The sequence below is a fragment of the Spodoptera frugiperda genome, chromosome 6 (assembly GCF_023101765.2).
Source record: "Spodoptera frugiperda isolate SF20-4 chromosome 6, AGI-APGP_CSIRO_Sfru_2.0, whole genome shotgun sequence".
In the NCBI taxonomy this organism is placed as follows: Eukaryota; Metazoa; Arthropoda; class Insecta; order Lepidoptera; family Noctuidae; genus Spodoptera; species Spodoptera frugiperda.
Window position 1 is genome coordinate 1,928,928 of NC_064217.1, and position 16,808 is coordinate 1,945,735.

At 34.5% G+C, this 16,808-nt stretch overlaps 1 protein-coding gene and 1 long non-coding RNA gene across 2 annotated transcripts; one reads left to right on the forward strand and one right to left on the reverse strand.

Annotated features, from left to right (window-relative positions):
• Window positions 1–537: 537 nt before the first annotated feature.
• On the forward strand, window positions 538–12,293 carry LOC118267896 (odorant receptor 4-like). Its single transcript, XM_035582148.2, has 9 exons — window positions 538–892; window positions 1,228–1,380; window positions 3,045–3,233; window positions 8,467–8,632; window positions 10,191–10,287; window positions 10,668–10,772; window positions 11,152–11,240; window positions 11,327–11,393; window positions 12,231–12,293. The coding sequence occupies exons 1-9, from the start codon at window positions 634–636 to the stop codon at window positions 12,291–12,293; spliced, it is 1,188 nt and encodes a 395-aa protein (XP_035438041.2). The 5' UTR covers window positions 538–633.
• LOC126910744 (uncharacterized) lies at window positions 5,220–6,341 on the reverse strand. Its single transcript, XR_007705349.1, has 2 exons — window positions 5,906–6,341; window positions 5,220–5,559 (listed from the first exon to the last, which is right to left on the reverse strand). It is a non-coding gene; the product is annotated as an uncharacterized LOC126910744 (long non-coding RNA).
• Window positions 12,294–16,808: the final 4,515 nt, after the last annotated feature.

Genomic DNA, 16,808 nt, shown 5'->3' on the forward strand with positions numbered 1-16,808 from the left:
TATCGGAGGCCTTCTATTACGGTCAATTTTGATCTCATTAAAAATTCACAAAGTAAATTTTGTGTTATTTTCTTTACGAATATTATAGAGCACCTTTACCTTGTGATCTATGTAGTGTGGGGTGTATTTTTTGCGTAATATAATATTTATGATAAATACATTGGAAACACTACTTCTGGTTGTGTGTTGACGAAGGTTGGTTTGTTTATTTGTTGTGTGTGTGTTTATATTAACAGTTCTGAACTTTGCAATGAAAATATTCAATATTATTTTAACCCACACTGAAATTAATGTTCACACGATAGCTATTTGCTAACGTAGCAGTGTAGCAAAATTGAATCCAATTAATCACACAACATAAACACAAAATAAAAAGTGTACTAAATGTGCAAGCAACACCATGTGAAAACGTAAGTCTAGAAGTAAATTGCAATGATAGATACTATAAAAACAACTGCTAAAATCATTTACCCTGTCGGTCTACTAAGTTTCAAAGTCCATTCGAGTTTCATGGTGTACACATAGCATTATATGATATGTAATTTATTTAGTCAAACTTTTTACAGTATTAACATACAAGGTGTAACATAAAACTCTTGGAAATATTACCTCCTTATTGTAACCAAAACTAAAATGGAAGAGTTGCCTGATATTTCAGAAGAATTTATCGAACCAATATTACCATGTTTGAGTTTATTGAGAAATGCCCACATTCTGATTTATGCAAATGGAAAACCTTTTTGGAATGAAAAATGTCATTTGACCTTGAATGTAGTTCCTGTTGTAACTTATCTACTTTCCTTGACTATGTACATGGGAAATGTTTTTAGAGGAGAACTTCAACTTGAGGAGTTGGCTTATGTTATCAGCGTTTATGTGGTCAGTGTGCAAGGTGAGTTAAGTCACTTTATACTTTATCGCTTTAAATTATGGTTTATTTTCGAAAAATAGAAACTCCCTGATTTTATTTTATTTCTCAAAGAATAAAATGGCTTCGCAGCATTATTGTAACTTTATCCTTACTCTGCATTACAATTCAAACATCACGTCGACCTCATTCTCACGTCACAAAACTCTCAAATACTCCAGAGCTTCCCTTACATTTTTCCTGCATATAATATTTTCTCTAAATTCAAAGAACAAAAGACGTTTTCGCCGACGTTTTATATCAACACCTTGCATACGGAAACATGCTGTATACTCTTAACTGAACTCCGAATTTCTCAGCCATCCTCAAAGGAACGGTTGTCGTCCTTTATAAGAAGGAAATAAGGACTATAATCCTGCAGCTGGGAGGCATGTGGAGGACGGAGCATCTAACTGAAGTACAGATTAACAAGAAGAATACGTTACTGAGGAGACTAAAGTTCTGTTATGCAGGTGGGAACTCGCATTTTAATATACGACTTTTGTAAACTAAAGTTTTGTAGTAATTCTGACCAAGGGAGCTCTTAGTAACGTTGGGTTTACAGCTAATTGAGATTTGTACTTAAAACTCCTTCACGCAGGTGGCTCTACTTGAAATTAATTAGGTCGAAAAGGATTACGCTGAGTGGCGTTCAAGTGGTACCTACGTATCTCCGGTAATTTGTGAATTCCATTAAAAAGAAAATTCATAATTCTATCTTGGATTATAAAATTGATTACTTATGTAAAATATTAAAAAAATAATTGCCCATAGTTTTTGCTAAGTTTTCAGGTTAAGTTATATTCCTAATCTTTAAACCAGCAATTGTATTACCATCCTGTAAAGCCACTTCAAAAAGAATATTAAAGTGCTGAATTTATTTTAAGAAAAATATTTATTGTTTGAAGGTTTTATTAAATTCCAAGAATTCTATTTGTTGCCTACCTAGTTCAAATAGTAACAGAAAGGTAACCTCAAGAGTACATTTCCAAAAGAGATGTGTTATGTAACTATGCTACGAAGATGTAATAGCTAAGCTGTGAAACTATGTGACCGTTTCCATTGATACTAAACTATGTAGCTGTGTTATGAAGATGTGCAGTCACAAGAGTATGCGATGTATCGATAGTAGCTAGATAGATCTTAGAAGCCATCTATAGCACGCATTTTTCATATAAAAACATATTTAGCTGAGTCCGTTTCTAGTGCTAAGCTATGTATACTAATAAATATGATTTGTGGAAGCCAAGTGCATTTACAGTAACGTAGCATATCACATTTTTGGTAGAAAAGCACTTTAAAACAACATAATTTTTAAAAGAAACTCAAATAATTTCCCAAAAAGTCATTGACTTCATCAGCATTCAAAAATCTTCTATAACTCTGACGTCATTCATAGTACTCCAACGTTGTACAACAAGAGCGACAATGCAATGGTCGGGTTACACTGATATTACGATCGTCTAACATCATAACTTCTTTGTCAATGTTATCATTCGCGTAAAAGTGCTTTCTTTACTACTTGTCTTATATTGTTTAGTACAATAGTTCTTCTTGTCTTTGTGTTGGAGATGTGATAAAAGTTGCTAAAAGTCTGAATGAGTGCTTCAGCATGTAGGTATTGGTTAGTGATTGGTTTTGTACGGGACTTACAATAGGGATAATGACGGGGTATGAAAATTTAAAATCTATTTAGACCGTTAGTTAGGTAACATATAATTATTTGACACGTATTTTTTTAACAATACTTAGATAAAACGAAAATACGTCATTTCTACGTATAAAATGTACCCAGAAGTGATGTCACATTCACGTATTTTAAATCAATATATCTACGTATTTGGACCCATATAAACTCCGCCATAAGTTTTGTTTTTGTAGTTAACTCATTATTTTAGAAATAAAGAATTTTGCCCTCAAACTTGTTCAACATAAAATTTACATGCAAATATCGTCATACACTTCACTGTTTCATACTAAAAGTAGATTTAAAAACTGCAAGCCCGCACTCAAATTACTCGACACGAGTAATTACATCACAAACAACCTCTGAGACTGCAACAAGAACCAACAACTTTGCAACCAACTGCCACTTTATTGCAAGCTACTGCAATTTAATTATTTTCTTCTCTTGCAGTTTTCTACTGGATGAATATGATTGGATCTTGGCAATACATGCTGGCTCCTTTATTGGAAACGGTTACCCGCAAATTTATTTTACTACAGGAATGTGGGCTGTTACTTCCATTTTCTTGCAGCTTTCCTTTTGATCCTACTGGGAACTGGGGAAGATATATCGGTGTATATATTTTTGAGACTTACAGCAGTAAGTGGGGCTTTATTGTTGTTGGAGAACTATTGTCCTTTAGGGACGCTTCTTGATTTATCATTTCTTTACTTTTTCTTAGTAGGCTAGAGTTTAGGTGTGAGATGTACTAGCTCTGCATGTAGATATACAGAACGTGTACTGATTTTCTAATGAGAAGTTACGGACACGGCTAAATATTTGGACCTATTGTATAGGAACAACACATTTTAGATTTTGATATTCCAGAATTCCCTTTCATTTACATATCTTATATGTATACTCATCGAAAACCATAAGGTACGATGAGGTTGACGTGTCCTTATGTACCAAAAGTTTTATAAATAAAAAGAAAAAAAAGGTATTCCTAAATATCGAATCTCCCTTTATATCGAATATCTCGAAGTTCGTCCATTAAAACGAAACTATATAGGTATAACTAAATAATATAAAAGTAATTAGATAACAAATGTACTGTACATCTATAGCGTTCTATATTTCTTTCTGTCGCTTTAATTTTGTACAATAAGCAAATTCCAATTAATATTCATTACAATATCTCTTTACTCATGCCAATATGTACAAAGTTTTATTTATTTTTCATTTTTCCAGTGCCCTACATTATTCAAATTAATATTTGTATAACAGACCTAGATTCTAAAAACCCATTTGATCGGTTTGTTATAGATGCCATTAATTTTAAATTAAACACTTTTACACTTGAAAAAACAAGTTTTATTTTAACAATTTCAAATACATATAATAAAATTCTAAACGAGTTCGTAATCAAATTTGAAGATAGATGTTTCATAAAATCTTTTATAGCATTCTGAGTTTTAATAACATCTGCTAAAGTATTTATTTGTTTGTCTGTCACAGTACTAAATTAATTCTAGACAGCACTTATATAGTGGTGTAAAATTTTTGGCATTTTTTTTAAAAGGCTTTGCACTATTCTGTTAAAAATGTTGTTAGAACATTCAATTGCGTTATTTAAATCTTGAACATAATATCCCAAAGCGTCTTAACTATTGTGCATATAGGCATTGTCTTTTACCTTTGGCCTCATCATCACTTACTATGAATCGAGTGTGTAGCCAAATGCTGACATAACAACCAGTATAAAAAATAAAATAAAGTTCCATAAAAATTTGGCTACATCACACACATTAAAGTCATTTTGTATTTTCGTAAAAATTCCAAATATTTCCTTTAAAACAAAACATGATTTATGACATAATCGTTGCGAAATATTGTCGCTATTCCAAACATCACGCTGTTTACCTTAACAGCCGCAAATTCCACTAATTTTCGTCAACAATTTAACCAAAATAATATTCTAAAATTACCTGCAAACAATTTTCTATAGAAGGATGTTGAAAAATCTTATTAAAATTTCAAACACACAGTCTTAATTTGGTCCCGACGCCGGAACCCTTTTGAACTATTTTGAGAGAGGTGAAATTTCAAAAATTCCTTTCTTCCTTCAACTCTCGTGTAATGAGTGGAGTGTGCCTTAAATTTTCAGGAGTCAACGGTTCTCAAGCTTGATTAATCGCAAGGGACCTTTTGTGAAATTCGCACTAGTATTTGACTTTGCTTTAAATATGTGGATTACATGTGACCCGAATTTGTTGTCAGCGAAAACGTTCTTTGGTCCCTTTTTTTGAATAAAGAATGTATTTCGGAAGTGTTATTATAAAAATGAATGAATTTGGGAAATGTTATTTTCGTGCAGTGCATGCAATCTTTTGTTTTCTCTATATTTTATTTATATGAGTGCCTCTATTTAGTTATTGTATTTAATACTAGCTGACCCAGCGAACTTCGTACCGCTTTCGCGTAGCAATGATGTTCTACTTTATTTTGTATAGCTGAGTTATGTATGAGTCCCTATTCAATTTAAACTGGAATCTATAAATATCCTCCATATAAAAATGAATCCATAATTTCCTGATCTCACTATACCTGAAAAGGACTTTACTAATTTAAAAAAAAAACAAAATATATTTTCATAATAGTGTTTATTTCATAGGATTCAATCATTTCACTGTCCTGCAGGCGCCTTATCGGCTCTGATGACAATTTTGTGATTATCTGATGGCATGCGGTCTAATGCATTTGTGAATGTCTAATGCATCGGTCTAATGCAACTAATTCATTGTGTTGAAGGAAAAATGTTTGAAGTTGTTCATCACAATGGATCTCTTTACTGAGTTGTTGTGTGCGCAACGCTGATCGACTTCTCTTGCTGAATTGTCCATAAAATATATTTGCAAAAATGTATAGTCTTCAACAGGCACTGGCAATAAGGAACCTGTTTGATGATATATTTGAATCCCTGAATCTGCAAGAATATAAATATGTATACAGGCAATTGTATAGCAAATTGTACAACCATGTGGCTCGCAAAATACTGCCACAATACTTTACATCATTTCAAATTAAAACTACTTTTAACCTCGACATTAAACAGCCTTCCACGGCAGCTTTAGGTAGTAGGCTTTACCAAGAACATCTTGCTCATGCCTCTATAAAATACAACATGTTATAAATGTTGCTGATTGAGTCTTCGGATTATAGACTATTATTATGTATTTGATTTATTGTTTACAAAATAAACACATCACTGACTCGACATATTTTGCACCAGCTACATGGTTTTAAAACTTAACGTTTGCCATTATACTTACTTGCTAAAAGTAGGCAAAAAATTGTCTCGTATAACTTTTGTTGCCCCAAATGATGTCATTTGAAAGCAATTATTGTACTGCTGGATATGAGTCAAAAAATGAACCAATTAATGTAGTGGCTCTGGTGGTGGTACCAATGGCGTCAATTTGACTTGGCCGCTGGCGCAACACAATCCAGAGGCTTCATTTTTTAATTTCAATCCCAATGTGGACACACAATGTTCATTAGTCCAATAGCAACAATTTGCTCTGAACTGTAATCAATTGCCACATTATAACTGAATGCAGCTTTGTGGGGATTAAACACAACATTTCTATCTTGATATCGATTCAGTTCAAGTTCATTTCGCGCTTCGCGTTGCTCATCAGTTTGATTTGCTCTTATATTTCTTTGACTTGCCGTATTTTTGCGGGCTAAGCTTGTACGTCCGGTTGGTAGCATTGTTAAAAACGAAATTCCAACTGAAAATAAAAAGCTCTCATATATTTTCTGCATAACCGTGTATACCAAATTGTAGTATTGTGTGGTCACCAAAAGTTACTAAAAATCAATATGAAGATGTGAACTTACTTAGTCTTTAAAATTTGAAGAAATATTAAGATAATCGCTCAGAAATATTAAAAAATATACATTTAATTTTGCATATTTTAAAAAACGCGCAATACGAATGTCAATGTCATTCACACCAATAGACTATATTGAAAGAGCATCGTTTGTTCGAAAACGTGAATAGAAATTTTGATTTACACAAAATAAATTTCTGAACACACGCGTAACTTTTGATAATTTGTCATTATTTCTGAACGCACGCATAATTAATATTTGAGGAATTTCTATTAATGCTTAATACACTTTTCAACATTTTTAATAGATTAAAAAAAAACAGACAATTGTTTATTCACCCTTTTCATAGTTTATGCATAAATGTCAATCATTATTTACAGAATTTGAATTTAGAAACAACAAATATTTGACATGTACAAACGAAAATTTATCGAATCTAGCTTTTGCCCGCGACTTCGTCCGCGTAGTGGTGTTAGTGGTCAAAATGCTGCCGTATGTCATCTAAAATGTGAATTACTTGAGAATATGTTACTGTTAGCATTTGTAAAGATATGTATTCCAAAGAAACCACGACCGCCGATTCATCATTTTATAATCTTGATGAAAAGTAGCCAAGGTTATCTATATTATTATCCTTTATTTTCCTATATATTGCCTATCAATAAAAAAGTACATTGTTTCGTTGTTATACTCCAAAAAAAAAACATTCGTGCAAGCGTAACCTCAACACAAACAGGATTACTTTCGCATTCATAACATTAGTATGGTAGTAGGGATATTGGCGATTTAAATAAGTATATGTGTATTGAAATAAGAATCGAACGCGAGTGAAGCCACAGACAACGTATTAACGAAACTGACGATTTTCAAGCAAACATTAATCTCCTCTATCAAACATACTACGCCTTCTACCCTTTTTATTAAAAAGTTCCTATGTTCTTTCGTTCCTCATTAAGTGTCTAAATACAAAATTTCACTGTTACAGCTTTAAAAATGACGAATTTCCATATGACCATTCATCCCCTATTTTTACCCACTCTCCCCTATTTTTTTGCAATAAAAAGTAGACCATGTTCTTTCGTTCCCCATTAAGTATCTAAATACAAAGTTTTACTGTTACAGCTTTTAAAATGACGAATTTCCATATGACCATTTATCCCTTATTTTTACCCATTCTCCGCTATTTTTTTGCAATAAAAAGTATCAAGGTCTATTCTATCTCAGTACTAAATTCCATCAAAATCGGTTCACTGGTTTAGGCTTGAAAGCGTAATTACAGACAGACAGAGTTACTTTCGCATTTATAATATTAGTAGGGATTCTGTGCTCCAAGTCTCCAACGCACACTTATTCAATAGCATTTGTTTTTTAGTATCCAATAGCATTTATCCAACAATGAACTTTATCCAATAGCAATAAAGCTCAAATTGACTCTACGTATTAGTTAGAAAACGTTTGTATGGGATAAAGGAAAGGGCAGTTTTTAGGGTTTTTCCGTCAATTATTTGATATTTTCTCACCTTTTAAACCTTCCCTGGACTTCTACAAATAATTCAAGACCAAAATTTGCCAAATCGGTCCAGCCGTTCTCGAGTTTTAGCGAGACAAAGGAACAGCAATTGATTTTTATATATATAGATAATAGATAAATAGATAAATAGATAAATAGATAAATAGATAAATAGATAATAGATAATAGATAATAGTAACACAATATTTTGATGCTCTATGTTAGACAGCACTTAGTACTTTTTTCGCTTTGTATAATTTATTTTCATATTCTGTCATAAATATTGTGTGCAAATACATAATATTTTTTAAAACATAAAAAAGTTGCCCCTCATTCAGATTTTCTACTGTGTGGTCAGTACCTTTACACACCCGAAATAACAATTTGTGGATCACACAAAGAGTACGAGAATCAAACCCGCTACTCGTTACGCGGCAACCGGTTGACCAGCCTGATTTAATTTTGTTGTTGTCACTCTTTTTCCAGTGTTCCGAATCGTCTATGTCTACCTAGGTACCGAATTTCTCATGATTACCTTATGCTCTCACTTGACAACTGCATTCACGTTGCTGCAAGAAGATTTACTAAACAATGAACCAGGAAACTTTGAAAATCTGAAGAATATTATTGTTGACCATCAGAAATTGATAAGGTGAAACTTTATATTCACGACAAATAAATCCGTATCAGTATTTAAGTGATAACACTGATTATATACCATCAAATTATGTTTTTATACTAACTATCGTAAGACATACTAAACGAAGTAAAAATTACGGTTTACTCATGTAATTTATTGGAGAAAAGCTCTACTGGTTTTTCAATGGGTAGGCTGCGTAACATCGCTGCGTCTGCGCACGCTGCTCATAATGAAGAGTCCCTCTGTGACTTGAAGTTAGTATAGCTTTTCTTCGTCAGATAATATTATCTATTCGCTTGTTCACACATTACCCGTGGAAAAAAGTAGTATGATTGATTTTATATAACTGTAACTCCAATAGAATACTATTGGCTAATCAAAATATAATCCATCTTTCTTACTATGGACAAATCATATTACCGTTGGCAATAGTAATCGAAAGCCATAGCAAGTAAAATATAAGAATAGTCTGGTTAAGTATCCATTCAATCAGGCATTGATTTCATCCATCAATGTCAGATTGTAGCTGGACACAAAGACGTTAGTCTTATTATGGTTTTAATCCAACGTATTAATTGAAAGATGACATATTTTTGGTTGGAACGTAATTATTATGTATGTTCCTTACATAATCACGGGACCACAGGGTCCCGGACCTTTGGAAGGCGTACGAGGGGCCGAAGCCAACTCGCAGAGGCCCGTTGAACAATTTTAATCTAAATGTAAGGGGACATCAGCCGGCGATTATCCCTGTATGCACTATGGAAGTACACCAAAGGACAATCCCCGGTTGATGCAGGACTATTGTGAGATATGGTAAAAGGAAATGATAGGGATATGGGTGTGGGTGGCTGTGGAATAGTTAACCGGCTAACTATGGGGACTATGGCCCCTGCCCCTGACCAATATTGAAAAATACGGATAAACAGGCAGGGGGTGACTCGCAAACTCAATAGTGGGCCCCTGGAAACGGCCACTAGCATGTAGCGACAAGGGAAGCAACATCCGTTGAGCTGCTTGAGGAAGGGGAGGCATCCCACGGCTATCAGAGCAATCCCGGAAGTACGGTCAAGACCCCTACCAGCATCTTACTGGGATACGTCCTTCCCCCAAGTGGAGCTGAAGGCAACTCCACTCTTGCGAATCTCCACTCAAACCAGCCGATTAAGGCAAGAGTGAGGTAGGAGAGGCCACTCCGGATAGTCACGAGTACCAACCGGAGTTAAAAAGTAGGGCCTCTCCCGGGAGTCAGGTCCGTGGGGTCGCCACTGCCCAACAGCTCGCCACAAGCTGAATTATTATTATTTTAATCCATGACTTATAAAGGTCGCAAGAGTCTACTGGATGAGCTGCGGTCTACCTAGCGGGTTTTGCCGGAGCTCCGACTCGAAAATCAGGAGTACACTGCGTCTCACCTTGCCTAAGACGGGAAAAGTCATAGGATGATTGTCCCCTCAAAAATACAAAAAATTCGCCTCCAATTGACCGATCTGGAAATAATCTAGCGAAATCTATTTTTAGCAATGGATAAATTGCGACTTAAATGCTGATGATGTTGATTTTGTTACAGAATTTCAAAAGAATTGGATGATATTTTTGATAAAATCATATTCGTCAATTTATCTTCAGCTAGCATTTCGATGTGTTTCTTCGGATTTTGTGCTAAGGTAAGGTAGAATATGCAATATGAATATGCGTCGGGTTTGCCAAGCTACAAAATCAATTATTACTTATTATGTAGGACCTAAGATGTCATTACTGTGCAATATTTTTTAATAAATTGTATTGTGCGATACACATTACACATCCATCGGAAAAATAATACCCTTTAAATTTTTATACAGAGCATAACAAATATACTCATGTGTATATTGTTTATCCTCCATTCTTATTTTTACAAACTGCAGTACCGTATATGACAAAAGTTTTTCAAGATTAGTTTGTCAAAAATAAGCAAAGAAAATTAAGATCGTTCTCGATTTAGAGTTTTACCATCAAACTTGGAAGCTAAGGTGTAGCGAATCTAAATCGTATCTAAGTTTTTCAGGTCGCACACCGAGCTCTTGACAAGGCTAACAATTTAGTCGCAGTTGTCAGTCTGACGTTGCCTTTATTTAACTTGTGTGATTACGGGGAGCGGTTGAGAGAAGCTGTAAGTATCATTTTCTATTACTACTTGACTACTTGTATGTAAGTTGAAGGCAATGAATTTGATAAGCAATTGACACCACCCATGGGCACTGTTTTTATGACTTTCAAAAAGCGCGTAGCTTTTTGAGGAGAAAGACTAGGGAATGTGGGAATTTACCACAGTAAAACCATCCCGGTGGCTACCCTTGGCGCCTACAAGGGGCACTGTGTCCTCTAATAATTCTACTGCGTTGTGCTCATGTTGCAATGCCTGTTACGGCACATCACTAGGGCGACGTTTGTCTCTCATGAGCCTCGCTATACTAGTTATACGGCCAGCTAGCCGACTTCGGAAGGAGAAGAAAGTTACCAATTAAAATAACAATATAATTTTATTACAGAGTGCAGGAATGGCAGATTCAGTGTATAACAATTTATGGTATTTAGGTGATATACATTATCAAAAGCTTCTACGGTTTATCATCAGAAGGTATTTTATCTTTTCTGCACTTCTTTGTTTGCTATGTTTATACCTTTATTTCGTAATTAACTCATTTTATCTACCTTTTATTGCAGGTCTCAGAAGCCTTGCTGCTTAACTTCTTTGAAATATAGTCAAATCGGCTTGAATACATTTTCAGCGGTAATTATTTTTTTATTTTTGCACTAAAACTAAATTATCCTACCACTCAAGTCAGGTCATGTCGTGTCTGTATGTTTATTATTATTTTATCAAAATCCATTCAATAGTTTCAGCGTGTTTGATGGACTAACATCCAAACAATCAAACAAACAAATATTCACTTGTATAATATGTGATTAATATTGAATACCATACATAAAATTAGTTGTTAAAGTCCATACTAATATGTCGGAAGACACACAAGGGAGTAGGTAAACGTTCAGTTCATACGCAAACACGACATGTGATTCCATTTCCTAAGTGTACGTGTCCTATTCAAATAATATTGAAAATCTAATATCTTGCTCGAAGAGAGTTTAGTACGAGAATAGTTGGTGCTACGTGATATTGTGGCTTACTTGAACATTATTTCGTTTTATTATAGGCGTTTATATGAAAACTGTTTAAATGTCACCAGTATGAGTCTTGGTTCTAGATTGAATTGGAGTCCTATTCCTAGATGTTTGAAATTAAATTTGATCTTAAAGATAGGAATATATTAGATTTCTTTTATTAAATTCAAACGTTAGTCTAAACCGATATTTCATGAAAAGTGATACTATACTAGTATGTTATGGCATATTCCTGGGGCGACGCTTGGCTCTCATGAGCATTTCGATTCTTTCATCAATATTTTCGATTTCGAAAAAGCTATAGTAGTAGTAATCATACTATTACTAGTTTTACACAGAAAAAATACGATAGAAGTTGTCGTGTTTCATACAAACTCAAATACAAAAAAAAAAACTTGCAACAAGTCGCTATTCCAGCATAATCCTAATACCTATTTCATTTCAGGTACTGAGCACAACTTGGTCGTACTTCTCTCTGGCTTCAAGTCTATACGAAAGTGAAATTTGAAGACTTTTAATTATTTAATTTATTAGTTGCAAAGTTTCACCGTAAGTAGTAGCACGAAGTAGGATTAGGTTCGTGTTAATAGAGTCGAAGTTTCAATAAAGTTTTTCTTTTGGTTTATAAATGGCGTTTTGATTTTGATATGTGGCCAGTGATATTCATTTAAAATTTTACGAAAGATTTGGAATTGGAATGATATTTTTTTAACACGCCTAGTCATTAGGCTGCGCGACGTCGCCGAATCTGCGCACATTGCTCGCAATGAAGAGTCCCTCTGTGTCTCGAAACTAGTAGAGCTTTTCTCCATTAATAATATTTGAATAAACCGTGAGTTTTAGTTAATTTACTATTTCTCACGATAGTTAATATAAAAATTCGCATTTGCAATATGTCTACCCACTGAAGCACTTCTAGTTCAACGAACGTTTAACATGCTAAAGTTAACGACTAAAACCAACTTACCAGAACTTAAAATATCATTTAAACAAGCTACGTCTGCCATACTTAATACAAGCCGCCATTATTCCTATTCACGTCACAAAGGACGATTGTTCTGTTAACACTAGCGCCACATAATACAATTACGGGCACAGCACTAACTATTTGCTCTTCTCATTCCTTTTAATTAGAAGCTTTTTATTGTCAGCATGAGGCCAATAAATTCAATTATTCAACTCGAGGCAGCGGCCAGTTCTTTTCCACGTTTTTTCCCTCACAATTGGATTTCATTGGAGCTCATTGGTTTTGTAATAAGAATTGGTGCAAATTATCTGTTGTTTGTAATTGGAAAATTAGATTTGCGTTTTTTTTTTTGCGCGTGTTGTGTGTTCTGAAGGACGAATGGGGATTGGGAATTTTTGATGTTATTTTTGCTGGGTGCTTCGTTAGTTGTTAGCATCTGCTTGTGCTGACTTGTATAACATTGTTAATAATTGAAATATCGGCAAGTTTTTATGTTTTGTTGTGCACTTTTGAAAATTCTTTCGAGAAAAAGTAATTAAGTGTTTTTTTTCCTTTGAATTGCCTCGAGAAAAGTGGAATGGCGTGTACTCATACTGAAAGTAAGTTTCACCTCTCTTTCTTAAAAATATGAAGTTAAATTAAAGTTTTAAATATAACATATTTACTTAAAACAATATTAGTCATCCAAACGAAAGTAGTAAAACCTCATTTCCGCATTTTTCCTTTTACATGGAAATTCGGAGAAAAATGTGATAATATTTTATGCACATTTTCTTTCATTTTGTTCAAGCTATAAAAAGATAAATATGGTGTTCAACGCTCGTGCCATTTTTATATTACGTACTTATCTTGAAGGAAAGCTGCTGCTTTCACTTGAAGCGGGGCGTGCTTCATTTTGGTCACGCTCTAGTAACCATGCAAGGGGTAGATGGCATGCTTATCTACATACTACATGCTACAAAAATGACGAAAAAATATAGGTATGTTGTATATATGTATATGTATGTGTATCGTCACGCATCCCAGAGTGCATATTACAGCAAGTAATGCCTCTGTACAATAAACCCCACTATTCACCGTATTATGTGTTATAAGTCCCATGTAATAGCGCGTGAACCTATTGCAATATTGACCACAATTTCAGCCTCGGTGCTACCGAAAATCCGAAAAAAACTTAATATAGTTACTATAATACTAATAAGGCATCTACTGCACTCAAAACTTTCTCTTCATATTCTTTGTTCATCAATTCTGACCAACAATTAGATGAAAGAGGCAATCATTTCAATAATAATATCAACTAATGCAAGAAACTCAAGATTGAGAGAACTTCGTAAAGATTTCAAGGTAGCTCAACAAATTGCCGATCCCCAAAAGTATCCGAAAACTTCCTTCTATCAATATTTCAATACAACTTTCCATATTATCTTCAATTCGACGAAATACTGACTTTGTGGAAAATTCCACTTGGAGTTTTCTCATTAAAATATAATAAGTTTAATGGGAAATCGAGATGTATAAATAAAATTGATGTATGCTGTCATGCTTTTCTACACGTGAGTGTTTAGACTTCTTATTGATATTTGTAAGAATTTCTTTAAATTTTTATGTGCTTATATATTTTCGGTGATCAGTCAAAGCCTTAAATTACCTTTCATGAAAATTAAAGTGAAAAACCGTATTTTTGACCCAATCATCATAATATGAAAATGTTTGGTTCGTGAATTTAACTCTAACCGCCGCACTCAGAGACATTTAATGATTACTTAAACTATTCCCTAGTAACGATTAAGTTGGGTATCCTCTCGAAGGTGAGACGGTACTTCACACCGGAACAACTGCTGAGCCTGTACCAAGCGCAGGTTCGGTCATGTATGGAGTACTGTTCTCACCTTTGGGACGGCTCGGCCAAATACCAGCTGGATGCGCTCGAACACATTGAAAGGCGTGCCAAGAAGCTCATCAATGATGATGCGCTTGTGGAGGCCCGGCTTCAAAGCCTTGAACACAGGCGCAAGGTCGCCTTTCCGTTTTTTACCGGATACATTTCGGAGAGTGTGCGGGGAATTGCACAACTTGATTCCCCCTAGTCCTTTTCATCATCGAACCACAAGACAATCGGCGAGGCGTCACCGCTTCATGGTAGATATCCCACCCACTCGCACGAAGCGCTTCGCTTCAAGCTTCCTTGTGCGAACTGCTAGGGAGTGGAACTCCTTGCCGGAGTCTGTGTTTCCTGATGGGTATAACTTGGGTGTCTTCAAGGCCCGAGTGAATAGGTTGCTTATGGGCAGACGTGCTCCACCGTAGGCCGCATCATCACTTACCATCAGGTGAGATAACGGCCAAACGTCGACCCATTAAATGTAAAAAAAAACGATTTTGTATCAAAAACAATTACTAAGGATCGGGTTAAGTAACCATTAAATGACTCTGAGTGCGGCGGTAAGCCTTGTTCGCTTTATCTTCTACTATTCTACTTTATCGCATTGCTATGATTAATTTTCACAAACTTAAGCACTAGTATGACTGTAATTTAGAGCCATGTAAGATTTATTAGCCTACGTGACTAGAACCATACAGAAACTACGAGTACCTACACAGAAGCAATTGAACATTGAGCAGATAGAGTGTGTGAGACTAAAGCTTGTTATTATAGTACCTAAATAAACGACTTCAACACACATCACGCTCCACTCCAACTCAGAAATCAAATTTGTCATTTAAATTTGAAGTTTAAATCGTAGGTCGTGTAGTATATTTCATATCGCCAATACAAAAATGCCGACTCTGGGTGGTCAGCGCACGGTCCTCTTGAGTTGTAGTTGAGACGCCCGTGCGATAAGCTTAGCACGTTCAAACAAACTCTTCAGCTTTATATCTATCTCTATTTATAAAAATATATTGTAGAATTTGTTGCTAAGCGCAAATCTCGAGAACAGATGAACCGATTTCGCTAATTCTTTTCTTGCTGGGTTTGTTATTGTTAGAAGGCCCTAGCGAAACCGGTGAACACCTTGGAAATGTTTCGTACACAATAAAGTTCTTGTTGTCAATGTGTTAACATTGAACGCCGTGTTGGTCACCGGTGACCGACGTTAGCGGAGGATTTATCTTCAACAGTTTTCTATTGGCAGTCAAATACTTAAGAATCTTTCTTCTGTAAGAATTATTTCCAAGGTGAAACAATGTTGGATAGTATTAGTATAAATATATATTTTAGGTGTAATAGGGAATAAAGAGGTTCGTCCAGTCTCAAGGTCAAAATCCCACTTCTATTCTAGCGACTAATACTTTCGTACAAACTTCTAAAGTGTGTCGATTCGAAAAGTAAATGTCATTGGGGCTTTTCTTTTGGGCATAGAAGTTCTGATGTTAATTTGACATTTATTACTATGATAAGACTTAGGTGACATTTATAAAGTTGATATTTTAGTAATAACGTTTAATATTTGGAGTCTTAAAATAACTTCAAATAGATTATAAGAAAGTTTAGTTTCGTTATTAAAGAAGTCGAAAGCAAAACGTTTGGGAATTGGAATGTTATTCATTTTTTAAAATAAAATATAATAAAAAAAAACTTAGATGACACTCTTCTAAATATAAATCTATACTAATATTATAAAGCTGAAGAGTTTGTTTGTTTGATTGTTTGTTTGTTTGAACGCGCTAATCTCCGGAACTACTGGTCCGAATTGAATAATTCTTTTTGTGTTGGATAGTGCATTTATTGAGGAAGGCGGAGTAATAGGAGCCGAGCAGAGCGGGTGAAACCGCGCGGAAGTAGCTAGTAAACTATATAAATAATGTAAATAGACTTGCTTCCTATTATGATAAAAATAAAAGTAGGTACAGTGGACAAGTAATGAAAATTCTTCAACCTTGAAGCTGGTGACAAGCATATTTGCTAATATTTTCGAACAAAACAAACTACATAGATAACTATTATTATTATACTATATATTTATTTATAACACTCTAAAATTATATTTTTAAATATTACTTATAAAAATAAAAAACAAAATAAATATTTAAAAATAGAAATATAGGAGCCGA